The 27431-nt window shown below is 37.3% G+C and overlaps 3 protein-coding genes across 6 annotated transcripts; 1 reads left to right on the forward strand and 2 right to left on the reverse strand.

Annotated features, from left to right (window-relative positions):
* Window positions 1–16212, forward strand: gtf2e2 (general transcription factor IIE, polypeptide 2, beta). The gene is made up of 8 exons (XM_079616056.1): window positions 1–372; window positions 1213–1373; window positions 10541–10632; window positions 11385–11492; window positions 12748–12930; window positions 13234–13327; window positions 13458–13573; window positions 13704–16212. The coding sequence occupies exons 2-8, from the start codon at window positions 1214–1216 to the stop codon at window positions 13821–13823; spliced, it is 873 nt and encodes a 290-aa protein (XP_079472182.1). The 5' UTR covers window positions 1–372; window position 1213; the 3' UTR covers window positions 13824–16212.
* On the reverse strand, window positions 2243–6308 carry smim18 (small integral membrane protein 18). Its single transcript, XM_079616058.1, has 2 exons — window positions 6206–6308; window positions 2243–3435 (listed from the first exon to the last, which is right to left on the reverse strand). Exon 2 carries the CDS (start codon window positions 3420–3422, stop codon window positions 3210–3212), a length of 213 nt encoding a protein of 70 aa, XP_079472184.1. The 5' UTR covers window positions 3423–3435; window positions 6206–6308; the 3' UTR covers window positions 2243–3209.
* LOC307000441 (uncharacterized protein) lies at window positions 16206–27431 on the reverse strand. 4 transcript variants are annotated; one of them, XM_079616054.1, is made up of 11 exons: window positions 26713–27431; window positions 23589–23623; window positions 21222–21408; window positions 20980–21091; window positions 20703–20836; window positions 20502–20606; window positions 20239–20370; window positions 20040–20126; window positions 19348–19571; window positions 18876–19035; window positions 16206–16407 (listed from the first exon to the last, which is right to left on the reverse strand). In XM_079616054.1, exons 2-11 carry the CDS (start codon window positions 23610–23612, stop codon window positions 16241–16243), a joined length of 1332 nt encoding a protein of 443 aa, XP_079472180.1. In that variant the 5' UTR covers window positions 23613–23623; window positions 26713–27431; the 3' UTR covers window positions 16206–16240. The 4 variants fall into 4 exon arrangements, with proteins under 4 accessions (XP_079472180.1, XP_079472178.1, XP_079472179.1 ...); XM_079616052.1 differs by having other exon boundaries at window positions 20980–21094; window positions 26713–27429; XM_079616053.1 differs by lacking the exon at window positions 26713–27431 and having other exon boundaries at window positions 20980–21094; window positions 23589–23793.

Here is a 27431-nt window from a genome sequence, read left to right on the forward strand (position 1 = left end):
TTTGAGATGTTTGTAGGAATTTATTATCCATTTTTAAACTATAATTTTTTTCCCAATTGAATGCTTGAAAATATTTTACTAAGACTAATATATGTCAAATTCGAACAGCGCAACCAATGTAGTATTCGGTTTGACCAGCAGGTGGCAGACGATGTCTTTGCGAACAACAATTAAAACCAAAGAAGAAGCACGTCGCCTCTTTCCGCAGGAAATTCATGTAACGTTACGTTAGTCGTGTAGCGTCGCTAGCATTCTTTGACAAGCTTCTCATTTAGCTTTATCACTACGTTGACAGCATATGGTCGCTTCAAATAATAATTAATCTTTATCTGAACTGTTTCTCTCTTTGAGAGAAGGCAGTGAAACATTCAGGTAATTATCCGAGTTAACGTTACTTCTTCATTAATTTGTGGATGATTTGCTGCATGTTTTATGTGATGAAAGGTGTTTCTGGTTAATTAATTTAAGTTGTGGTTATTATGGTATTTTGTTGTTATATTAAATATCTTATGAAATATAAAAGTTTAAACGTGTTAGATATTTATTGTTCCGCTGGCTGTACAATAGTAATTTATTTTAGTATGTAACGTCTTCCTCAAATATTTCTACCAGTATAATGTAACGTTACATTAGATTGTCTCTCATGTCTAGATCTCTAGATGTGAGATGAAATTACTTTTTGTGTGTATTAACTAGTAACGTTACTAGTAAACAACACATGTCTTGACAAACCATAAGAAAGTGTTTGTTTTTAAATGAATTGGATTTGGACCAGATAAAAGCAGCCAACGTATTTAACTTACAGCACAAATGCGAACTGGTTGATTTTGATTATTCTTGCGTTCTTATTCTAAAGTGTAAATAATAATAATAAGGAATAAGAGCGTCCAAACGTTTCACTGGTACGTATAACCACAACATCTACTGAGAAGATGTAACGTTATGTTCAGTTAATGGTTTATAGTTTAATAATGCGCTGATTTATAGTTGTATTTCGTATTGTTTTCAGTTGTTGGTTTAATTGTGCAATTGTGATTCATAGTTTTGACTTACACCATACCAGTCAAACAAGCCGAACCTGATATGTGTGTAGTTATAGAGCCTTGCGTATATATTTTTTATTATTAAATTTCCAGCCTCATTTATGTCATTGGTCAAAATAATTTATACACATTAATAACCACTGTATTGTATGTGTTGTGATTTGTGTAGGATGGATCCAGCTCTGCTGAAAGAGCGTGAGCTCTTTAAAAAGAGAGCTCTATCTAATCCAGCAGTTGAGAAGAGACCAGCAACCTCTGAGTCCTCCGGATCCTCCAAGAAGAAAAAGAGCAGACCAGACAAAGATACATCATCCTCCAAAAACAACACAGGTCAGAAAGTACATGTGTATTTATGTAATCTTTTGAATTGACTCACTCCTCACTAAGTCGCAATGATTCTCTGGCTGTATGTCATTAAATTGTTATCAATCAAAAGTTTGGGAAAAAAAAACATTATTACGGTCTCCACAAAAATATAAAACAACTTTTTTTCAACTTTTATAAAGGTCATACTGTAATGGCTGCTGAAAACTATATTACCGGTATATATTTTAAATTGTAATAATATTTTGCAATATTACTCTTTTTACTGAAGTTTTTAACTTTTGATCAAATAAATGCAGCCTTGGTGAGAATAATAGACTTATTTCAAAAACATTACCAACCCCAAGCTTTTGAACAGTAGTGTATGTTGACCTTTTTTTTAATCAAATTAAGATATTAATTGTATTGACATTTTATCTGTATTCAAATAGCCTTGGAATATCTAAAGCATTATAAACTTATCTTTTGGTAAATGCTCAAAACCAACATTAGCCTGATTCATTTCAATCTGAATTTCTTAAATATTTTTCTAATTTAAAATATCTGCATCAGCTTGCAGTGGCAAAGAAACGGCAACCTTCTCTTGCTGTTTAGTTTAATACCGGTGACAATAGTTAGAATAGCACTGAGGATTCTTAATTTTATGTCAGTGAGCCTAACGTCTAAAAGCAATTTTTGAGTTCTAAAACCTTCATCACGGGCCGCTCATGTCTGGTCAACCTGGGTTTGTGAGAGTTTCCAAAGTTGGTGGTTATGAAAATTCCTACACAGTCCTACAACAAAATATGAAGATCCATAGAGTAACATAGACTGGCATGTACACTTTTTTTTTTGTGTGCGTTTTCTTGCAATCTGAATATTTTCCAATGTTTGTTCTGGGCCTTGCATTCAAAATTACATATAAGTTATTTTAAAAGTTGAGCAATTATCCAAACAATATATTTAATAAGTAATTAATTATACTTGTGAATGTAGTTTATTTAGAGACCTACCAAAAGGTAAAAAATTTCGGTACACCTGATATTAAAGAACCAATAATATACTACGTTGAAAATTGTGATTATCAGTAAAAAAACAAAACAATCAAATCATCTCTCTAGCTCTCATGATTACTTGTGCTAGACATTTATTGAAGTCATTCAAATGTACTTTTAGCAGCTGATGATGATATCTTCTGTGACCCTAATGTGAACCACACATTTTTTTGTGCTTGTATGATTTTTATTATATCATTTTAATACACATTTTTAAGGCATTTGCAAGGATGCAATAATTGGCCTTTAGTGTGCTTTTTTATGTAGAACTATTATTATACATAACAATTATTCACATATTAAATGTCACCTAACAGAGAATTTAAACATACACATAGATCATTCTCTTTACTCCAACTGTAGAGAATGTTTGCTTTAGGTAGTCAATTAATTCTGTATTTAGCTTATGAATTCCACAATGCTGACATGTAAATTTTGTCATCCTGCACAAAGGGAAATATTCATGTAAACACATCTCAGAATATTCAACAGTTTTATACTGTCGACTGACTCATTATTAAACAATAGTACTGGAATACTGACTGGAAACAATGACGTGCACACAAGCAAATTTTCCCTTCTTTCTGGTGTAAATCTCATTTAATATTTTAAGCCATCGAGATGCCTGTGCTGTGTATTGCTGTTGGAGCAAGTATGAGTAGTAGAGTGCTTCTGTCTCTGTACATGTTTGGCGTGTTTTTAATGGACTCCATTCTGGCGAAGAGCTCTGTCCGAATTTGCAGCCTTTTCCACCAATCTACTGTTGTGGTTCCTTTGGAGACCGTGTCCGCTGTCACCATGGTTACAACTAAACCACCTCTTCGTGCTGGCGGCGCAGGTCACGAACGGTTTTGGTCTTGGTGAAGCATCCGCAGTCCAGCAGCTCGTAGAGGAACGCCAGTGTGGCGAGGGAGAGGATGGTGAGGATGAAGAGGAGGAGAATGATGAAGCAGGCAATGTTCCAGCCATCGTGGAAGGGATAGATCTGCTGGATCAGAGCAGAACTGCTGGACATGTTCATACTGCAGAGAGACCTATAAAAACAGGGTTATTAAAGAGAAAGATGAGGAAGGGTAGAATAATTAGTGTGGGTACGAACAGTGATAAAAATCAGCTAGAGGCAGAGTGATTGACAGATTTGAATGGCAGTTTCTACATGCAAATTTATATGTGTTTGTTAGAGTTGATGAGAAAAGGACATACATTAGAGCATCATCAAAGGCACAGTGTTTTTGTCATACTGTATTTTAGCTGTCAGTCAGGCATCTTTAGTCGTTGCTTTGCTTCTCATTGTTTTTGAGTATCTTGCAGCATGTGTAGGGTTTTCACTACACCTGCATGTGAGATTTAGCTTACTACTCCTAAGAAGCACATCTTTTGGAAAATATAATAATTGTTATTCAGGAATTACTTCAGATTGATTATTCGACTAGTTGTTTACCAATTAGTTACCTTAGGAAAACATGTAGATTTGCACAAGCAGTAGAAAGACATTAAGTACGGTTTGTGTTCATGCTAAAATATATTTAATTATTATTAATTATTATTATTTCAGTATTCAGTATAAGTTACTTTTAGGCTCATTCATTTACTCTTACGCTCATTAAGGCTGCATTTATTTGATAAACAACACAGTAAAAATAATAATATCAAGAAATATTACAATTCATAATAGCTGGTTTTTTTATATAGTTAAAAATGTTTTTCTTTGGCTAAGTTAAATTTTCAGCATAAGTACTCCAGTCTTCAGTGTCACATGATCCTTTTATTCTTTTAAAATAATTTTATTATATGATTTGTTGCTCAAGTAACACTTATTATTATTATCACTGTTGAACACTGTTGTGCTGCTTAATGTTTTTGTGGAAACATGATGCAATTTTTTCAGGATTCTTTTATGAATATAAAGTTCAAAAGAGCTAAAAGTCGTTTGTTAATTATGATCAATTTAATACACTTTTGCTGAATAAAAGTATTAATTTCTTTATTTTAAAAAATCTTACTGACTCTAAACTTTTGAACAGTAGTTTATAGCTGCACGATGCTGGAAATATCTGACATTTCGATATTTTGTTTTGCTGCAATATATATTGTGATATGAAAAAAAACTCACTAGATGACTTTAATAGCTCTATTTGGAAAGATTAGCAAATGCATATAAATACAATAGAACAAAGATGTAAATTATATAAACAGTGCTTTAAGTATTCAGGTACAGAAATTGAAAAATCTGATGTAAAATACTGTATAGTCTTCACTGTATAAATTAAATATAATTAATATAATTTGTATTTTGTTTGATTAACATAAATGACACAGACACAAAGCAGTAGCAATATTAGGCTGCTGTCACTTTAAGATCGAATGCGTGGATCCAATATAATGATATGCATCTGTTTTCTTTTTCAATTGCTTACATTCACGTACCACACGTTCCAAATTGAGTTCCCTTTCGCATATTTTAAGCGAGAATCACATGCGTTTTGAACTGTGGTGTCTGGTCTATACGGATCAACTGCGATCCCTATGCTTGACATCACACATCCTGCAATGTGACTATTGTGGATGGATGTGTGACTTATCGTGGATGGGTGCGTACATCGAAATATTGATGCTAAAACGATATGTTGTGCAGCGCTAGTATGTTCAAATACATGCTTTGAAACACCACTGGAAGTATAGTATACCATCCAGGCAGCTTTAGCATACTATATTCAATGTACTTTGGTTTGCGATGGACTAATCCTAATCTTGCATATTATGTAGGACAAATAGCATGCAAAATGGGATGGAGCCATACTAGAGACATGAATTGAGATGAATCAGCTGACCTAGTTTGGTTGAGTGGTCATTGTGTTGTGTAGGTTTAGAGCAGACTCAGAGTGGAAGCTGAAAAATTATACATTCCATTACGCTTTTGGATTTCAATTGCAACATTTCACAGATAATTTGATTTACGTATATGGTGTTAAAAGTTACATCTTATGATGTTTCAAAGGTTTTCTGTATTGCATATATCACCAAAGCAAGATCTGTACATGTAAGGAATGTAATTGGGTTAACCGTAACATGAGCCATGTGAAGCATTTCTCACGCGTGTCTGATTGTGCACATACGCTCCAGGAATACAGCTCCACTGTCAATTCAACCATGACTCTCCAAATGAGATTCAAACTTCATTTCACGTTCATTTGTTACCAATGCTCTTACAGACAGACAGACAGACAGAAAGACACACACACACACACACACACACACACACACACACACACACACACACACACAGTCTTGTCTGATACAGACAGATGGCTTCTGCTTGTCCTGGCCTCCAGAGACCCCCACTCCAAGCATCCCTTAGCACTGTGCTACCGTTTCTTTCAAGCTCTTTTTCTGTTTGTCTTCTTTTTAGAATTGTAGGTGCTAATAGATGAGTTTTTCTTGTTAAATATTATTCAGTACGCAATCAGTTTGATGCTGTTGAGTGTAATGATTTAGAATTGCACAGTCAGCTTCAACTGTCTGTATCTTGCTCTGTGTGCTTGTATCTATATGTATACCTACACTTATGACCAAGATCCAATGTTTAAATTTCATTTTATGCGTTTGTGACACAATATATGCATTTATTATTGATTTGCAGTTTAGTTAGTATGGCTGCATGCCTTGGTGATGCATATTCTTAATATGAAGAGGCAATTACCAAAGGAATCCTTTGAAATTTTAGAAAACTAAGATGATGGTTTAGTCTGTGTAGTATTTTAGTATTAGATGCATTGTGTTGTTCGATATAAAAGCAGGACGTACCTGGGTGTTAGTGTCTGGGATGCAGGGTGATGGAGCAGCCTCTTGCTTCTCTCTGTGTTGTCTTTCTTGCCGTTTACGCTCTCGCTTTCTCCCTGCCCTACCTTAATCTGTAACCGTATATTGCACTGGCTGTTCTGAGTCTCTACTTTGACGCCATTGGCTGGTTGTCCAGTCTTTCTAAGCATCAGCCATCCAACCTACTGTAATGCATCTGCTCTCAGCATTAGGTCCCGCCCACACGATGAATCATTCATGAGTCAATGCCAAGATGCGGCTGAGACTGGCTGTGCTCCCGTTACCAGGGGTTGAGAGCAGGGTGTGGAGGAGGAAAAGGATGTGATGCTAGAGCTACATGCTATAAATGATTCCTTATACCAGTTACAAGGAGCTTGAGATGGTGAAAATTAGTTTGGAAATAGGATGAGCAACGACAAAAAAAATCTAAATCTAAATCTGAGAAATATGACGTCATTGTTACGTTTTGGCCCAGTTATGCATTAGATTCAGGGTACAGTGTTTTTTTGTTTTCAGCATTTATTTTCTCAGCCTCTTTTAAATAAACCAAAAGTGAATATACACATTATCATGAAACTGAAATTGCAATAGTCTTTTCTTCCTTATTGTGACGTTTATCTGAGTGAAACTTGATTTGTCAAATTTCTCTGGCCTATTTACATGGGATGAAATGCTTTGTGAAATACTGGTCTTTTTTAACATATACATTTTTGGTTAATAAGGTAAGGTAAACCTTTATTAAATCAAAAAAAATTCCATGCAAGTTATGTTGTGCATATACACAGATATGCCAAAAAATTATGACCACCTGCTTAATATGCTGTTGTTCCTCTGTATGCTGCCAAAACAGCGCTGGCCCGCCAAGTAATGCAATCTACAAGACACCTGAATGTGTCCTGTGGTATCTGGTAATGTTCCTCAAACCATTACTGAACAATGTGTGTGCAGTGTAGCAGGGTTCCACCAGGGAACACCATTGGTCTGCAGCAATTTTTAGGCTGGTGGCACATGTAAAAAAATTTGTCCACATGAATGGTCTTTCGATGGTGGACAGGGGTCATCATAGTCACTTTGGTCTGCAGCTACACAGCCCCATACACAGCAGATTGCGATGCACTATGATTGTGACACATTACTGCCATAACCATCATTAAAATATTGTGGGACTTGTGCCACAGTAGACCTTCTGTTGGCTCAGACCAGACGGGATATCCTTTGTTGCCCTCGTGCATGGATGAGCCTTGGGTGCCCAACACCCTGTTACCGGTTTGTGGTAGGTCCCTCCTCTGACCACTGTTGGTAAATTAATTTCTCACCACTGCTAACCGGGAGCAAGCCACAAGCCTTGCCGTTTTAGAGATACTCTGACCCAGTCGCCTTTCCATAACAATTTTGCCTTTGTCAAAGTCACTCAAATCTTTATTCCTGCCCATTTGCACTGCATCCAACGCTTGATTACAAGAATTTATTGTTTTCTTACGTCTAACTGACCCAGACCTTAATTTTGCGGAGATATGCAGCTTGTTAGGAGATGATCAAGGATCTTTGCTTCACCTGTGACTGGTCATAATGTTTTGGATCATTAGTGTGTCTGTGTATTAATTCAGCGAACTTACTATTGAGAGCAAAAAAACGTATTTCTGTGGATTTGACCATTCACGTATTCCATAATGAAACGTGTTCAGTAGCATTTAGTTCACCGGAACACTGATCTCTACAATTGTAATTTTAACAGAAGCCAAATGCCTGTTTCACACTTGACGCGTAAAGCAGAGCGGGAGCAGTATGCGCCCATTTTGTTTTCAAACTGGCAGTGTTTGTCACATGCAGCTTGTGTACTATAAATACAGACGATTATCATCCATTCTGTCACTTAATAATTATCTTTTTATTGTATATCTTAACTTTAAAGTCCCCCTTAATCATTTTATCCCTTAAAGCTCATCTTTGATCTCCAAAATGACATTTAAGCATTTTCCTTAAAAGAATGTCTTCATGCCTTAAAATAGCTTAACTCTAAACCCTTCCTCATTTCGATGTGGTTCTATGAATATGCAAATTAGCCCCATCTCCACTCACTCACACCAGCTCAGAGATCCACTCGTTGAGGATCACAATTTGACGTGATTGGTTACAAGGTAGTTTGTGACATCAGAAACACCAGCAATTTCAAACCACATTTTTTTAAACTGTCTTTGGTTCACTGCCGTTTTACGGAGGAACTACTCAGCAATGTTGCTGACATGCATTTACACATGGTTTGTCTATTAAAACCTTGATTTTCACCACATAGGGGCTATATTCGTATCACGTAATATATATTCACTTATTTAGCATGGTATGCATATGTGTGGGACAGTAGGGAACACAGTCACATAGCAGCAGAGTATGCTGTCCAGCATAAATCATAATATGTGACAGACAGTGGTCGATGGAGACCTGAAAAAGGTGGCAAAATGAACGATACTCGTCTGTATTTGCAGTACACAAGCCACTGTTCAGCTGCACAGTTCATCTGCGCATTTGACCTGCGCAAGCTCTGCCAGTGTGAAAGCAAAATGGGCGCGTACAACTCCCACTCTGCTTCTGCGCTGCTTACGCTCTGCTTGTGCGTCCAGTGTGAAACAGGTGTAAGGCTGACCCTATTACCAGTTTTCTATGTTAAAGCATATTGGCAAAACCTATTTGGCAAACAATCCAGTGTGTATCTGTTTGCGCTTTTTATTTATTTTTTTTGCAGTGTAGCCAATCGCATACATATCTGTTGGTGTCTTGAATGCAGTGGCCAATCAGAGGCATTTAAGTTAGCACTGCACAAAAATTCTGGAGTGTTCAGTGGATTCTGAATTCTGCTAGCTTGCAGCAAATCCTCTCATAACAAACAATTATGTAAATAAGAGATTCATTGTGCAGTCAGCTTTACTGATTATAACAGAACTTTGTGAGATTGTAGGGTACTAGGATGAGTTATTATAGCACTCTATGCACACTTTCTGCCATGCCAAATCCCGCATACAGTATGCTTGGTTTCCTGATTAAAAATATGTGGTTTATGAATGTAGACATTCTGATAAAAATAATTTATCCGCAGCATTTATGCTGGGATGTGTATGTTTTGCAGTGACATGTAACTTGAAAGTATTTCAAGGAAATGTATTTAAATTTGTGTTTTTAAAGCGCATCTCCTTACCCTGGAGTTGGCTCACCCTCTGCCTATGTTCAGAGAATTCATATTTAACGCGTTATTACACAAAACGAAACTAGAACCATGGTTATATTTATAAATGACTAATTGACTATCACTCGGAGACCTGCTGCCTTCAACTAGCCTATTTTAATAGTGAATACACTCAAGTCTTTGATGCACTTTAATACGCTACAGACGTATATATTTTTATTGCTATTTGGTATCTCTTGTTTTTATTATTATTGTGTTCTTGCCTTGGTGGAACTGAAGAGCTTTTGTGACTCATGTTTGAATTGTGTTTTGGGCTAGTTGTAGGATGACTATCTTGTGTTGTTTTAATATAGAACTTGTTCAATATCAGGCATAATAAATGAAGGATGTTATTGTTTTGTTGAATGTCTGTTTCTCAGATCATAAGAATGTGTGAAAACCCCCCCTTTGAAAACCAAATATCCACCCATTCTGTGTGTTCTGACAACGACCCTGCCCAGACATATTCCAATTTATTACATAGGTTTACGACTATTAAGAATGCATAAATAACTGGAATATTCCACATAGCAAAAAAAAAAATTGTACTATTAGGCTATTTATTTCTGTTATTGTCATTATACTATTATAAATTCCTATTTCACACTATTACTATATAATTTGATTGCCCCCTTTTAGAACAAGTGGGTTGTCTGGTGAATTGTAGGCTGTTTTGCATCATGCAGATGAAATCTGTTTTTATCAGAGGTTTTATTTTGCATTAGAGAAAGTGTTTTCAAATGGATTATATCAAAGGAATGAATTAAGGCATCTGACTGGCCAGAGTGCTTTTTCACTTTGCACTTGGTCAAAATAGACCTTTTTTGTCAGTTTTTTTTTCTCCTCTTTTCATTTTACTCTTGTTTTCTGGTGTGTCTCTTTAGGATGAAATTGTCTGCTGGCAGCAGAGAGAATTGTAAATGGTGTGGAATATAACAGCCAGAAACTAACTTTGTGTTTGAACACAACGTGTGTTATTATCTGTCGTCATTTGAGAGGGTTGTTTTATGGTAGTTCTACATTAATAGCCTAGTAGTTGCTGCACTTACTTATTATATTCTGTTATCTCTTCTTATCCTCATTGTCCTCCTTTCATCTTTCAGATCCCAGCAATGGCTCCTTCAATCTCAAAGCACTTTCTGGGAGTTCAGGATACAGATTTGGAGTTTTGGCCCGAATTGTCAACTACATGAAGGTAAATCAAAAATATACACATTTTCTAACATTTCCACAGTCCAATCCAGTTCAACAAACAAAAATGTGCAGTGTCTGTCATCTGTCATTTTCTTGCTTCTTTATTATCATTTTCTTTTTGCACCTTCTAGTGCACATGCCAGACTGATTTTTTATTTTTGGGAGTGAAAAGGTTTCTTTTAACTCAGAAGGAGATTTCTGCAATTCAGAATACCTTGAGAATGACACATGGGGAATGAAATTATCCTGAGCTGAGAATGACACATGGGGAATGAAATTATCCTGAGTTGAGCAATCCACACTGTCATTAAACACATGCTCCCTCCATCAAATGCCATGGGAAATGTCTTCCAAACTCAGCGCATCTATTGCCTTGTATTCGTACCAATATTGTGATCTATAATGAAGGTTTCTTCTGTTCATTTGTGAAGGTTGTGTGCTTGAAAAACAAAAAAAAACAGTCCCTTGACAGAACACAGCTGTTTCTCCATCTGACGTAAATAAACATTGTGTGGAATTTCACACTAATATGACTAATACACATTGTCAGAGTAATTTTATGGTTGTTTCATATTACCGTAAGCAGTCTTTTTTTGTGTGTGTCAGGCTTGGCAGTTCCCCGCAGTGAAATGATGTACTCTCTAACATGACAGTAATTGAAGGCTGTCAGCCTGTAATCCACAGATGTAGATGTAGCTGTGACGCATTTAAACTCTTTTTGCATCTCTTTGTCTTTCTCTCTTTCTTTTTCAGACGAGGCACCAGAGAGGAGATACTTATCATCTGAGCCTAGATGAAATTCTGGATGAGACCAAGCTTCTGGACATTGGCATGAAGCAGAAACAGTGGCTTATGAGTGAGGTGTGTGTGCATAAGAGGAAGACATTGGGTCTCATTCACTAATTATTGCGTAGATTATTTGTATTTATGCACAGAATAACTTCTCACTAAAAATATATATTTCACAACACGTGTACACACAAAGTTGTTCTTTACTTTGAATTTTTGAGTATTGTAAATGAGTGACTGCATGTCCAAGGTTAGTAATTTGACAGAAATATTCAGACATTTGACAGAAAAAGACATTTGGCAATTTAACATCATCTCAACATAATCACCAGTAACAGCATTACTGTGCATTTAGTACTCAGTCCTTTATCCTAATTTTAAACTGTGCTTAATGTACAGTATTTGAAGAGCTTGTATATCATACTGCTAATTACTACTGACTGTGTCTACAGCACACCATACATGTATCCAAAGATATTATCTTGAACATATATAAAGATAACTCTATTAGCGTCCACACCAGCGGAAAATATCCTTCTGTTTATTCTAAGCGTGTGTCTGTCACTTTAAATGCTCAAGCTTGTTACACCAGAATGGATTCTGATTGGGTGTTCATCAGCTGGATAAACTAGTTTTTAAAGTGATTCCAGCGATATCGTTTTTCTGTGCAGTTATTGTTATCGTTTCTCTGTGCAGATATCGTTATAGGTGTGTTGTTAACTCTGCTACTCTTTAATATGGAGAACGATTTTTTTTAGAACTATATCTTTATTGTTATCTTTATAGTTATTTATCATCCTTAGTGTGAATGGGCCTTAACACTTCACTGTCCTGGAGTCCAGAGAAGTCTGTAATACAAGCAAGCTGTCAGTCTGTCTGATGTAAATGAATAAATAAATACGGACAGAAAACAAGAGCACATCTTTTTTGAATGGCCCCTAAGTTGGGTTTCTGTCATTTTAATACATTTATTTATTTATTTTTTTGCTTTATAGTGTGGTATTGATGCATGTTCCCTGAAGTAGCAGCTGGACATGCACTGATTGCAGAATGTGCAAAAATTTGCTTTGTATTTGGTTGCACTTTAATTGCTTGGGTGGTGGGAAAATTTCTTATTTTAATTAACTATTTTTTATTTTTTTTACTTTAATCTTTTTCATTTTTCATTACAACTGAATGCATTACCAATTTTTTGACCACAGAATACCATGATTGACCAATCAAAATCATGTTCCATAGAGCCATGTAATAACACAGAATATTCGTTTTCAAGGGCAAGAGACGCATTCTAACCAACATAATAAATCTAACCTCTCCCTCCCTCCAGGCATTATCAAGTAATCCTAAGATTGATGTGCGGGAAGGGAAATATGCCTTTAAACCCAAGTATCATCTGAAGGATAAGAAAGCTCTGCTAAGACTACTGGACAAGCACGATCAGCTGGGACTAGGAGGAGTGTTACTGGATGACGTTGAAGAGGGTCTTCCCAACTCTGCCAAGGCTATTAAAGTAACGCACTAAATGTCACTCCTTAGAAAAAATAGGTAGATAATATTCTATCTGGACCATACATTTAAATAATCAGTAGCACAGAAACTTCTAAATGTATTGGAACATAGACACACTGTGATTACCGGTATTATAATATATTTTTTAAAGATTTTCAAATATTCCTTTTGGTTTAGCACTTAATTTGGATATAATATTTATTTAGAAATCATTAACTCACAACATTGTGTATTTAATGTGTAGTTTTTGTTTAGCTTTTTTTAAGATTTGAAATATTATTATTTATTTATTTATTTTGTTCAGGCACTTGGAGATCAGATTATTTTTGTGACCAGGCCAGATAAGAAGAAGATTCTATTCTACAATGACAAACACTGCCAGTTTGTTGTTGATGAAGGTGTGTGATGATCATCATAATTAAAGAGTGATTAATTAATATTGACCCAATCCAGAATTGTCTGTTAGAAGAGTTCTGGTGATGTGGGTGGAGCTTCTCTATCGTGACGTCAGTATCATTCCTTCTCCAGAGTTCCAAAAGCTGTGGCGCAGCGTTCCTGTTGATTCCATAGATGAGGAAAAGATCGAAGAGTATCTGAAGAAACAGGGCATATCATCCATGCAGGAGACAGGACCAAAGAAATTGGTGCGTTCTATATCTCACATATACAGATATTACACATTTACACACAGAGATACAAACACACACTCTCCAGATTGGCTGGTTCATGCATATTTGTGCGGAAGTGAATGGTTGATGTGATTGGCTGTTACAGACGCCCATTCAGAAGAGGAAGAAACCTGGAACACAGAGAAAGAGACGGTTTAAGACTCATAATGATCATCTGAATGGTGTACTGGAGGATTACTCTGAGGGAGTTCCCTCCAAGAAGTGACACACACACACACACACACACACGGCTGAAAAGACAAGACTGATATCTGTGTGATGTTTGTATATCTGATCTAACGTCTCATTGCCAAAACCATAAAGACATGCAGACACACACACACACACACACCTTAGAACTGTACTGAGAGACACAAATGTGAACAGACTGTAAATATTTTGTTTTACTTTTTGCTAGTGCTTTAAGCAATGACTATTAAGCTCTTCTTTTTTTTAGATTTAATGATTAAACAAAGAGCAATCAAACCACATCTATTGTTTTCTTTCAAAGTTATTCATCATATTTAAAAATGCCTTTTATATATGCGCATACAAAGTGTCTTGAAATGTAGCGTGTGTGTGTGTATATAATACTGTATATACTACCATTCAAAAGGTTGGGGCCTTGTAAGAATTTTTTTTTTAGGAAATCAAATTTATTCAGCAGATGAAATTGATCCAAAAATATAGCAGCAGATGAAATTGCATGTAATTAGTCCAAAAATATAGCAGCAGATGAAATTGATCCAAAAATATAGCGAAGACAATTTTTAATGTACCAACAGATTTCTATTTCAAATCGATGCTTTTATTTTGAATTGTGGTTTCCCCAAAATATATTAAGCAACACATCTATCTGTGCAATAACAATAAGAAATGTTTATTAAGCACAAATTATACTTCACAATATTAGTGTTATACTGTTTTTTTTATTCCGCCCACTTTTGGCTTCAAAAATGCTCTTCAGAAACCTACGGATGATGTCACGGACACTACGTTCATTTTTTTTTTTTTACAGTCTATGATCATAACCCGGCCAATTAGACAGTTATAGACCACTGTTACAAGAATTAAGGACTTTCAAGTACTTGACGCTACTTTTTCCAGCACTTCAAAGCTCAAAAGTCTGAATATCATTCCATTTAAATGATATTTTTAATGTGATGACCAAAAACATATTTTGTTTATCCTTCAAAGATTGTCCAAATTTGTAAAACTAAAAGTTTCACAATGTTGGAAAATGAACACTTGGTGAAATACAAACACATTTATTTATTTTTTTAAATGCATGAAATTACCACAGTAATATAATCAGTAGATGAGGAGTACTTATTGGCTGATTAGCCATTTCCTCTTCCTAACAGTTTTTTTGTTTTTGTTTTTTTTATCTATTTTTGTACTGAAGTGTGAAGTATATTTTTGTAGTCAAGGTCACAAAGTCTCATGAAAAACTTTTCTTCAAATTGCAAATGGAATAACAGTTGAATATAGAACGCTTCCTTTATAGTCACTGAAGCAGTCAGTCAGTTCAGTGTTAACTCATTGAGTGCAAAAATACCGTTTTAATTAATGAATCTGACTAAACTTCACAATGAATCTTTTATTTACATTGTGTCTCCGCTTTGTTTGTTATAATGAGAGGATTTTTCCATGTGTAAAACTTTTCTAAAGCATTTTGAGCGACAGTGGGTGGATTCAGATTGGTCATTCTTTTCAACAGAAATGCCAGTAATTGGCTACAATACTCAACGCTGCAAAATCGCATTGTTAATACACATTTGCAGCACAATTTAACTCACAAATATGTATAATTTATAAGGGTGTCACGATTTCGATTTTAAATCGAAATCGATCGAAATTAAGTCACAATCTCGATCATCGAATTAAAAAATGGAATCGTCGATGCTGCCACGCCCCCATGTCACGTTCGGTCGGCTTGTCAAGCAGAAATCTATGCGTCTATGACAACCCAGATAGCCACTGGACGCTGTAACGGAACAGGGCCGCAACCGCAAAACGATAGAGCCGGGTCTGGCCCGCATCCGCCTCACGGACTCGTTCCTGAGTCCAAACGCACATCGGGCCGAAGCCGTTTCTGGTCTGTTTTTAGAGGTTGTTGCGGATATGTGCCAGCGCCGATCCAGCACCGCCTGATCATCCCGTTACAGATGCGTAACGGGTGCGTGAAACGATTCCGCCTACCGGAGCTGTGCCGGATGTGTTACGATTCCGCTTAAATCACCACTGGATTGTCCTTTTGCCTTATTTTCGGCATTTTTGTCAGTTAGGGTATCATAGTAACCTGCTACCTAGGCATAGGCCTACATTTTGTCCAGAAAAACATTTTCACTACAAGGCCTTGTCTATAAATAAAAAGCTTGACTTGACTTGATAAAGGCTATTTCAGTTGGAGCAATGCGTAGGCCTATAGGCTATAACTGAAATAAATCGTTTTAATGATTAAAACGCATACTAAAACAACGTGAACAGAGTTAACAAACACAGAATTGATGACCATGAATTCATAGATTTAATTGAACAACAAAGTCATGAACAAAGTCAACAACAAACACAGAATTAATGGATAAAAAAAGCACAGGCTATTAACACAACGTAAAAAACAAAACAAAAAAAAACATGCACTTAAACAAAATCACGAGGTGGGTGCTGTTGCTGCTCCAGCTGCTGACGCGCCAGTCTCTCCTGGCGCCCTCCTCTCCTATCCGCCGAAAGGGCAAACCACCTTATGGCATGCCTCCATATTTCTGCTTCTGTTGCAGTTGTTGTCAGTGCGCATTTGCGCACTGCACCTGGAAAACAGCATTACGGATTAGGTTGAATGAGAAATTTGGATCAGTGCTTGGCCTACATGACGACAAAACAGGCAGACGTATATTGCATTTGCTCAAAATGAAGATAGGCCCATCCTTCTTATTCGGCCTGCTTCTATAACGGTTTGTGCATTAGTTGATGGAGCTGTAATAAAATAATAGCTTAATAAAAACTGGTCATGTAGGCTACAACTGAATAAGACAAATTAACTATATCTAACCATTGAGGTTAAGACGTAGCCCCAATTAGGCATAATAATAATAAAAAGAATAAGAAGAATAAACAGAAGGCATTATTGCATGGGCGTCAGTTTGGTTTGAGATGTGCTGGGTACAGTGACGCATTCTTTTTCTCTCTCTCTTTCGCGCAGGTCATGTTTTGAAAGACGTTGTCCTGTAGCTTTCTAATGTAAATAAGTAAAAATGTATGCAAAAATGTGATGATGTCCGACTCGTTTTATGAAGAAGAAAACCTTAAGTTTTCAAAAAGCATTAGACATATGCCCCACTATTCTGCTTCATGTAGCCTACCATGTTGACAATATGACATGCGCGTGGTTTAATGTACCTAAACAATGATTACCAAATGTCTCTCTCATATTGCTCCTCATAATTGAAAACAGTAAAAAAAAATCTAACCCGAATTCAAATGATTTTGGACGTTATCTAACATTATTAAGCGTTTCTACTTCACATTTTCAGCAGGGCAACGGAGCGGCTGTGGGTTGAGTCCCCACGGTTCTCATGCCGCGTGTCCACCCACCTCTCCCCCAAACGTATCCCAGGGATGTTACTAGTCGGGTTAAACTATTGCGCTACATATTTGGAAGACGCTTTTATCCAAAAAAGGAACAAAGCAATTGTCATTCATAATACGGGTTAGACAATAGTAATACAGGGCTAAGATGATCACAAATAAACACAAGATTTTGACGCATATCCAAGGGTTTGTGGAGTGGAGTGTGGAGTGCGCACCGCATGGCACGGAGGCACGGAGCCGCGGGCGCGAACACTTGCATTTTCCTATCAACAGTGAAACAACTTCAAATAGGCCTACTCTATAATTTCTGGTCATACAGAAAATAATAATACATTATTCATAACTACTTTTATTTGTGAAAACTCACAATAACAAGAAAACGTTGTGCTTTTGTAAAATAAAATAAAATAAAACAATCAGGCGCGCTTTCATGATGTCCGTGAACTGGAGCGCGAGAACTGAAACAAAATATAGCCTATGTAGGCTAAAGCTTGAAATGTCCACTTTAAAACGAACAAATTCGAATCGAAAGCTAATACATTTTGTTCTGATTAAGTAATCCGTATGAAAGGTGCATTTCTCTCTAAAGGCGCATCCGCTTAAAGGACAAGTTCGGTATTTTACACTTAAAGCCCTGTTTACAGACCGTGTCTGATGAAATAGAACGGTTAAGATTAAAATTTGGACACATGCTCCTGTCCCGAGAATTTTAGTTTTATTTAGCGTTTGTGGACCTATTTTGCCAAACGCGTCACAACCAGATTCTTCCGTTGAGAGCTTGAATAATAGACACCAGTTGGTGGCGATAATGCACCTTTGCCAATTGCAAGCAAACCGCTGGCATTTCATTTAATACACAGAAGAAGAAGCGGCGGAGGAATATCGTACCTCACACAGCACATTCAATACAATCAATGGAGTTGGACAAACACTACGATAATACCTGTTGGAAAGCATCTTTTTCAGCGATTTTTTTGGGGCCCGTATCAGTGAACATCCCTGACCACTCGGTGAGTTTCACGTCTTTGTAAACGAAAGTTTAATGTGTTTTAGGAAGGAATCTTCCAGTGGCCATAGACAACCATTGTGTGGGGGTGGGGGGGAAGCGAAATAAACCCAAAATTCTCGGGACAGGAGCATGTGTCCAAATTTTGAAATTAACCGTTCTATTTCATCAGATATGATCTGTAAATAGGACTTTAAGTGTAAAATACCGAACTTGTCCTTTAACGGAGATGTGTTTTAAGCCGACACTGATTTAGAAAACAATAGTTTATTAATAAACAATTAAAATGCCTCGTTATTTTTTCAGACACAAATCAATGCGTTTCCTTTATTTTCATGACTACATTGTAGATTCTCACTGGCTACTTTGAAGAAACTAGAATATGACATGTTTTCATTTATTTCACACTTTTTGTGTAGGCTACATAATTCCACATGTGTTCATTAATAGCTTTGATGCCTTCAGTGAGAATCTACAATGTAAATAGTCACGAAAATAAAGAAACGCATTGAATGAAAAGATGTGTCCAAACTTTTGGCCTGTACTGTAGCTATATACTATATACGTATTAGTATAACAATCAGTTTTGACTGCGAAACTCTTTTCCAGGAGTAATCTGTAAGACTTTTGAGTGAATAAATACTAATTCACTAAGGGCATTTGAAGCAATAGCCTACTTACGGCTGAGGAGGGTCCGTGATGCCATCCTGTGGAAGGCCCTCTTCTTGTTCACACCCTTCCAATTAATTGTTCGGGAAAGGGGGCAGGAAAACAGGTATGACAGAATGTTCCATGTCACCCTCTTCAAATCCACACCCCCGACAGCAGACAGGGTATTGACCTAGGGGCATGAAGATAGTGGTTGGATCACCGTTGCACAAGTTTTTAAACAGGTAAGCCACTTTTTTGACAGTTTTTTTTTCCACAATTAAGACATTGGATGATGCTTTTATCCATAACATTCAAGTTACATCATCATAAAGAGCTTAGTCTAGCAATAAATATTACTTTAGATGAATTAGATTACAGTTACATCGTCATAAAGAGCTTAGTCTACTGTAGCAATAAATATTACTTTATATTAATTAGTTTTAGTGTAAGATGAAACAAGTGTCTTGAGTACAATGAGAATATATTGGGGGAATATGCTTACAAGGACATGTTTCTGCCTATCGTTGGCAGGGTCCGCCAGCCAGGCCTCAAAGCGGTCCAGCTCTGCATCTGATTCCAGGGGGAATTGAAATTCCCCGGACCACTCAAAGGCTGCTGGTTGGAGGCCGTTATTGACCTTGGCCATGAGCAGGTTCACGGTGGTGGCGAGTTGGGCAACCTGCTGCTTTAGGTTTTCCAAAAGCAATAGGCCATGTAGCTGAGCCGCTGAAACATTGTGAAAGTTGAAAAAAAAGTGTTAATCTGGAGAAAAGGTTATTTAAACATTAAGGAAATAATACACACAATGATGGTCAATAAAATCAACCCACAGCTGCACACTATACTGTATATATATATACAGTACAGGCCAAAAGTGTGGACACACCTTCTCATTCAATGCTCATTCAATGCGTTTCCTTTATTTTCATGACTATTTACATTGTAGATTCTCACTGGCTACTTTGAAGAAACTAGAATATGACATGTTTTCAGTTATTTCACACATTTTGTGTACATAATTCCACATGTGTTCATTAATAGCTTTGATGCCTTCAGTGAGAATCTACAATGTAAATAGTCATGAAAATAAATAAAACGCATTAAATGAGAAGATGTGTCCAAACTTTTGGCCTGTATATATATATATATAAATATATATATGTTGTAACATTGTTAACACTCTTTTTTTCTTACGTGTGCAAGGAATTGGCCCTGTTTCATGGCCAACTCTGAAGGTTGGCTTGAAGAGGAGGTGACCTCCAGGCTCTCCACCACCGCTGGCTAATTGAGGAAAGGTATGTAAATGTTAAAATCAGAAAACAAGACAAAAATAAGTATATATACAGGATATTTATTGTACACATGTACTTGTAAATTTGTATGAAAAAGTCACCATGTGAATAGGGGAAGCCCATATTAATGTCAAACACTGGACTCAAGTGTTGAGGTGGTGGTGGTGTTGACTGGTGCACTGAGTTTTGAGGCGGTGGTGGTGGTGTTGACTGGTGCACTGAGCTATTGAATACTAGATGACCATTGAGGGAAAATGATAACAAGAGAGGCAGATTGTCAGACAAGGAGATAAATGAACAGGACAGACCATCACCTTTGTACTTTCATTTGTATTGTAATTTTGCTACAGAGCATGATTCCTACCATTGAAGGGGTCTGACTCCCTCCTCACATTCCAGCTTATGTCTGTAAAGGTTTCCTGTCCTGTGTTGTCCAGAGACTCCTGACCCATGTCCACTGCGATGTCCACTTTTGGATAAAGGGATAACGGGGAATCAACATATTGCAGTGGTACAAATCACTGGACTGTACATTGTTGCAGTTGGCAATCAAATCAAAACTTACAGAGGGGGGCTGGAGGGAGACTAGGAAGGGTAGTGCTAATAGGGCGAGGTTGAGGCCGAGGTCGAGACTCTGGTCTTCTTTTTGGAGTCTGCTCAGTTTCAGAGTCAGTACTGCCGTTTTCAAATCCTGGGTAACTGAAGACAGAGGTCAAATTGTAATGACAAGGCAATAGCATCATTCAATGGGCAGGCGTGAACAAAGGCTTTTTTTTGTACCCTAAACCCATCCCCAGCCATAGCTTTTGCAATAATACAACGATTATCTATAATGGACATACTGTGTCGCCTTTCTTCTCCTTTTTGCCATTGAGCCCTCATCCTCTGACTGGAGGACTGCCGTTCCATTTCGGTTGTAGTCCTTCAGCTTTTGCCTTGCCTTACTGAAGTCATCTACTATTATGAAAAAAATAAAAAATAAAGAAAGACAGATATGGAGATAATTAAGGACAAAGGAAGTAAGGCATAACTGTTGTCCTAACATGGAAAGACATAGAATTACCCTGTTTGCTTGTTTATTTACCTTTTTCAAAGAGTATTCTTATTTTGAAGATTTTCCAGCCAGGGCCTGGCATTTCATGCCTCTTTATGGCCTTTTGGGTTTTTTCCTCGGAAATGAATGTTGGCCAAAAACATTCATCACCTTTAACCCATGACCTCGGCACAACTTCTGTAATGTCCTCGTCGAGGAAAATTACTCCACAAAATGTCTTTTAAAAATAATTGTGTAAAAAATAAGATGATTAAAACAATACATAACTGAACTGAACTATGATTTTCAAAAATAAAGTCTAGTCCTTCATATGAAACAACGGTATAACCACCATTGCCTCATTGAAAGGGACAGCCATGCATTTTTGTGTGAAAGATGACAGTTTGGAGAATTTTATCTCATGGCCTAGGTCAGCTGGTATCACAATGTTTAAAATGTCCGAATTAAAAGGATAGGTAAAAAATGTTTCAACCATCCCGTACTGTCTGTAGGCAATTATGATATCACCGTGACAGTCAATTATATTAAATATTTGACACACGTTTTTGCCCATCAGAAATGTGTTGTTTCTACATGTTGTGGTCATGGTGAACCTCTCTGATATCAGTTCGTCATACTGGTGACAGATCAAGTTTGGTACTGGTATAGGGCCTCTGGCATGTTCTTTGCACAATTTGATGGGCTGGTCACTTGTAACACCACCATTTAATCCCTCGGACAGGCGTCTGATTATTTGGGCCAGGGGATTTGAGGGTTTGCGTACAAAACCCTTGAGTTTTTGCAAATAATTTTCATATGGAAAGGATGATATAACATCCAGATTCCCAAAATGTTTTGCATCCTGTGCAAGATGGGTCAACCCATGCACATTGTACACTAACTGATCATTTCCATACAGGCGGGCAAAATGTTCCACAAAAGCATGAAGGAGGCTGTTGGCATATTCGTAGTACTTTCTGGCAAAGAAAGGGGAGACCAGCATTGCCATGGCTGTCGACAGCAGCAGGAAGTTTGCATATAGATCAGGTCTTAACACCTCACGCAACACCACCGGCCCTGTGTATAAGAGAAACTGACGGAACTCCGTCGCCTTCCACCTATCCACTTCGTTCAGTGCTCTTGGCCTTCTAGCAAATTCTGAAGGAATGTGGGGTCTTAAGCTTAGAAGATTTCTGGATATTCTGTCCACGTCTCTCCCTGGTACACGGACAGTCAGAGGACCTTTCATCCACAGAAAGATAAGGCGCCTTACCACCCCCAAGCACACCAGGTGCATGTAGTCCAGTGGGACTTGGGACACCAAACCAAAATGTACATTTGTGAAGGCATGAGGACCATGGTGGTGTTCCTCATCCTCCTGCCTGGCAAATGCCTCATCAGACCGTGTTTGGCTATTCATGAGTGGATATGTCATGCGGTGGTTGAGGTACACCCCACTCTGAATACACTTGTCACAGCCATAGTAACCGTTAAAAGCCTTTGTGACTTTCACAAAGGATTTTGCCGGTGTGTCACAGATCATCGAATGAACTTTTAAAGTGAGCCTTTTCCCCTCAAATGTAAACCCCTCCTGTAATTGTGAGAGTTCATTTGCCAAATCTGTGAGATATATTTTTGATGACTCAGGTTTCTTTATACCTGAGTACATCCCGATGACTACAGGTTCTTTCATGGGTACTCCAACCAATCTACCTAAAATGGGCCACAACTGAAGACCTGAACTTTTAAAAAGTGGCAGGCCATCCACTGACATTTGAAGATGTAAACAACATCCATCGACAAGCTTGTCTTTCCACTGGGAAAGGGTATGTTTTAACGCCTCAATAATGCCAATGTAGTGGTATAGGCCACCGCAGAGCTCCCTAACAGAATAATCTCTTCTTGTGTTAAGGAGAGTTCGTGCATCTTTTGGCAAGTCACAGTGGTGGACCGTTAATATTGCCAAAAGAGCCGAAAGTGCAATATGGGAAATACCATATGTTAATGCCCAGTTGGAAAGGCGATTTCTGAGTTTTTCTGGTTCCTTTTTCTGGTAAGATATTTCTTCTACATCACTATCATCTTGATAATAAGATCTATCCTCTGGGTCAGTCACAACACCTGCCATTGGATCTAATCCAAGATTTTCTTCCATGATTTCATTTTCAGGTTCTGCAACATCATCTGTTGGAGACCCAATATCTCTGGGAGGAAGTGTGGCTGCAGGTGTTTCCTGGCCGAAATCAATTAACCTTCTATTAAGGTCCACTCTGGCTCTTCTCCTCAACGCTGAACTGGAAACAGGTGTCTTGCGTCTATTCATTTTTTACATTTAGGTAACTATCTCAACTGTAAATTGGATAATAATAATAAAAAAAGTATGGAGTTTGGAATGAAATGAAAATCTGAGTATTATACCTTCGTCTCAACAGTTTGCATCATGTTTTCAGCATCTGGAAAAAGAAATGGAAAGTATGTTGTAAGTTGTTGTCTTACTTAATTTTATTTATTATGTGACTGGAAAAGTTGTCTGGTTTATTAAAAATAAAGATTTGGTAACAAGTATAACATTTATTTCTCTATCCCTCTATTGGTCTATATCTATTTATCCATCCATCCATCCATCCATCCATCCATCCATCCATCCATCCATCCATCCATCCATCCATCTATGTAAAATACCAATAACAAATTATTATTTGAATAGGTAATAATTAACAAGCTGACAATTATTAATAATTGTTAGGTTGAAATTGTAATTGGGGTAGGCTACATGAGAAGAATAGTGGTTATGGTCTATATATTTTCTCTTCCTTTTCTTTAATGAATGTACTTTTGATTTCAGTAATGATACTTTGGCCATGAATAAAAAAAAATCATAATTACTTAATTTATTTTTAGTCCAGGCAAAGTAGCATTTTACGACAGACTAATTGTAAAATATATTTTTTTAGATCATTTCTATGAGGGGCCCAGAACAACATACTAAAAGTCCTAAGAAATCCTAGTTGAGGAAATATGTTAATTTATCATCAATCCGAAATGTGTGCCAATAAGGCAGGCAACAATACACCCCAATGGGGCTATTTTTTCCTTTACTCCTATCAAAATTAAACTTTACACAATGAAAGTACCCATGAAAAGTATTTGTTTTGTATTACTTTGAAAATTGTTTGTAATATGCAAATATGGCGTGTGTTGTTGCTGGCCTTAATGGCACACATTTCGGAATGATGATAAATTAACACATTTCCTTGGATTTCTTAGAAATTATCTATGCTGAACAAATTTATTTTACAATTAGCCTACTTTTATTTTTGGCTCCAAAATGAGTTAGTTTGCCTGGACTATTTGTTTTATTCTCAACTTTTACAAAAGAGCACGGCCTGCTGGGAAATCTGTTTGACGTATCATCCCAGCTTCAGCTAACAGGTGATGTCCCCCGGACTTTTCGAACGTCCCCTTAGGTCCGCATTTGGTCCGCTTTAACGTTCGCTGATGGACGTTCTGAGGACATTTGTCCGGGCCAGTTTGCGTACGTCCCTATTTCGTCCCTCACCTGCCATTTCCATGACAACACTTGGAAAATCCAGTCACCCATGCCTTTGATTTTTATCATTAGACCGGCAACTCGAATAATTAAACTAAATAATAATTAAACGACAAACGAATAATTAAACTAAAATATAAACCCATATTGGATTTAAAAGGGGATTTGTTTATTCCTTAATATCCATTAAATTAACTGTGATAATAGATTTGATCTAAAAACCATGGTTTTTGTTTTGCAGATTGACGTTATAGTTTTAGTGTAACTGCAAATAAATTATAGTAAAAATTATTATTTGAATTCATTGTAAAATTTTGTTAATGTTAAACATTTTAGTGTTTTAATTTTAATGTTAAGATAATAACTGTCATGATACTTATAACTTCTATCACTAATTAAAGATGTAATCAAATCACGAGTCTGTTTTCAGCCAATATAATTTAAACATCAAAAACATGATAATTGATTCAACTATATAGGCTACAATTTGTAGGCTAATCCACATGTATGAAGAAAATAAGGTTGAATCTCAGGAGCTCTAAAAGAATGCATCGACTTCAAATGATGAATGCAGCCAAGGAAAATGCGAAGAATGTAAAAGCACATTGCTGGAAAGAAAGAGGAAAATAACACAGGTAAGACAAATAAAAGTAGGCTATCCTAATTTAGGCTGCATGTCAAATTGTTGGTCAGGCGATCGAAGGGCTGGTTTTATTAAAAATAAGTTATTTTAGGAAAATTATTATTATAATTATTGCACTTAAGACTGATAGCACTTGAATCTAAAAAAAAAGAAAAAAAGAAGAATAGCTAGCTACTACACATGCAAGTGACGATCAAATCATAGGATCAAAATGCACCTAAGCGAGTGACGTCATTCATTATGGCACGCAGCATGTATCCATGGCAACGCTCAGCTGCGTTGTGAGTGACAGTTAACTGTCCTCCTCATACGCGGCCTTGTGTTTCCCTTTCGTCTGTCTAAAAGGTATTTTTAATTGTTAGATTAGTACATTAGTTATCGTAACCACTATCCATCATTACATTTTATGAAAATTGTTCCTTTTAAAACGTTTGATGAAGTTGTCGGCCGTGTACCACTGCTAGCCGTTATGCTAGCACTACGAAGCTAACGTTAAATGTTGCTGAAATGAGACGTTATATTCCACATATGGATATATAGACATATAAAATAATAACACTACTGAATGTGTTTATTTTGTTGTTTTAGGTAGATGCCAGGGGGAAGAATTGCCAACGGACTAAACACAGCTGACCGAACACACACACACACACACACACACAGCTGCCAGCGCGTTTGAAGACACACACACACACACACACACACACACACACACACACACACACACACACACAGAGAGAGAGACACACGGAAAGAGCACAACACCTTTACAATTGTTCAAATAAATACTTTGTTCCTTACAACGTGTCTGTTTTCTAGCCAGAAGTAAAATAAAATAAAATAATATTCATGGGACTAAACGCGAAAGTCCCCTTATTGTCCCGAATGGCCGCTGGTGGTCCTGTGAACGTCCTCTTGAACGTACGGAGGATGTCTTCGCGAATGTCCGCGGGACATCAAGCGGACTCTATGCGGGACGTTCGCACAGGCCATTTAGGGGACGTTCGGGCCGGGGGACCTTTTTTATTAGCCTGAAACCGGGGACGTCTGGACATCCTAAGCTTTTTAAACTTCAGCACATTAGCGCAAATATATGCCATGATTTTAAAAAAGTTGATTCGGTTATCCTATAATTGGGTCTATTCTGTGCTACGCTATTTGTATAGCGCAGTTGCGCTAGCAGATGCGGCTTTAACACAGATCGGTGCGCAAAAACAGCCTGTAACTGCTATCTACAAAGCAAACAGCATTTCACTTGCACGTTTAAGTAATAGACACAGTAAATTAGAATATACACATACAAATAGATGTACATAATAAACACATAGAATAAACACATAAAAACTTACGTGTGGTTGCCTAGCTGGTCAGATAAATCTGCGTTGACAGCAATTGGTTTGATGATATTTTTTATATTTTTTTTTGGCGCTTCTGGCTGAAGTCCGTAGTACGGATGTGGACCGTATCTGCAAGACGACAGTCAAGCGAGACCCAACGTTCACTTGGCGCTGTCGTAAAACGGCCCTAAAACGTAGCTCAAACGGACCTGTGCTGTAACGGACCTTAGCGTTAACAAACTGTTGCTGTATAGTTTTTAAACACTGATATTGCTCAGCTTAATGACAATGCATTTATCTCATGCTCTAGATAGAAAGAAAAAATATGCAGACCATGTTGTTTTGAAAATGTTTATTCCACGGAGTTCTTCACACAGTTTGAGAAAAGTATTTCGGATGTGGTCCACATCAGGTAGTCTCTGTCAAAACAGTGTTGGCTCAAAACCGTTTTGTAGATATGGGCCAGAGCAGATTTTAGTCCTTCTTTAAATGCAGTCGGCTCAGATGTGTATCACAGATTCGGGCCACACCAGTGTAGCCTATGTGAAAACAGTATCGGCTCAGATTCATATTGCAGATCTGGACCAAATCAGTGTCAGACACAGCTAATGTCTTTCGGTTACCTATGGGAAAAGTGATCTGGGCCAGATCTGTAAAATGATATAAATACTGAACTGGTGGCAGTTAGAATGTTTAAGCTGAAACCTCTATCTGGCACGGATCTGGTTCAC

Source organism: Phoxinus phoxinus, assembly GCF_949152265.1.
Source record: "Phoxinus phoxinus genome assembly, chromosome: 6".
Classification (NCBI taxonomy): Eukaryota; Metazoa; Chordata; class Actinopteri; order Cypriniformes; family Leuciscidae; genus Phoxinus; species Phoxinus phoxinus.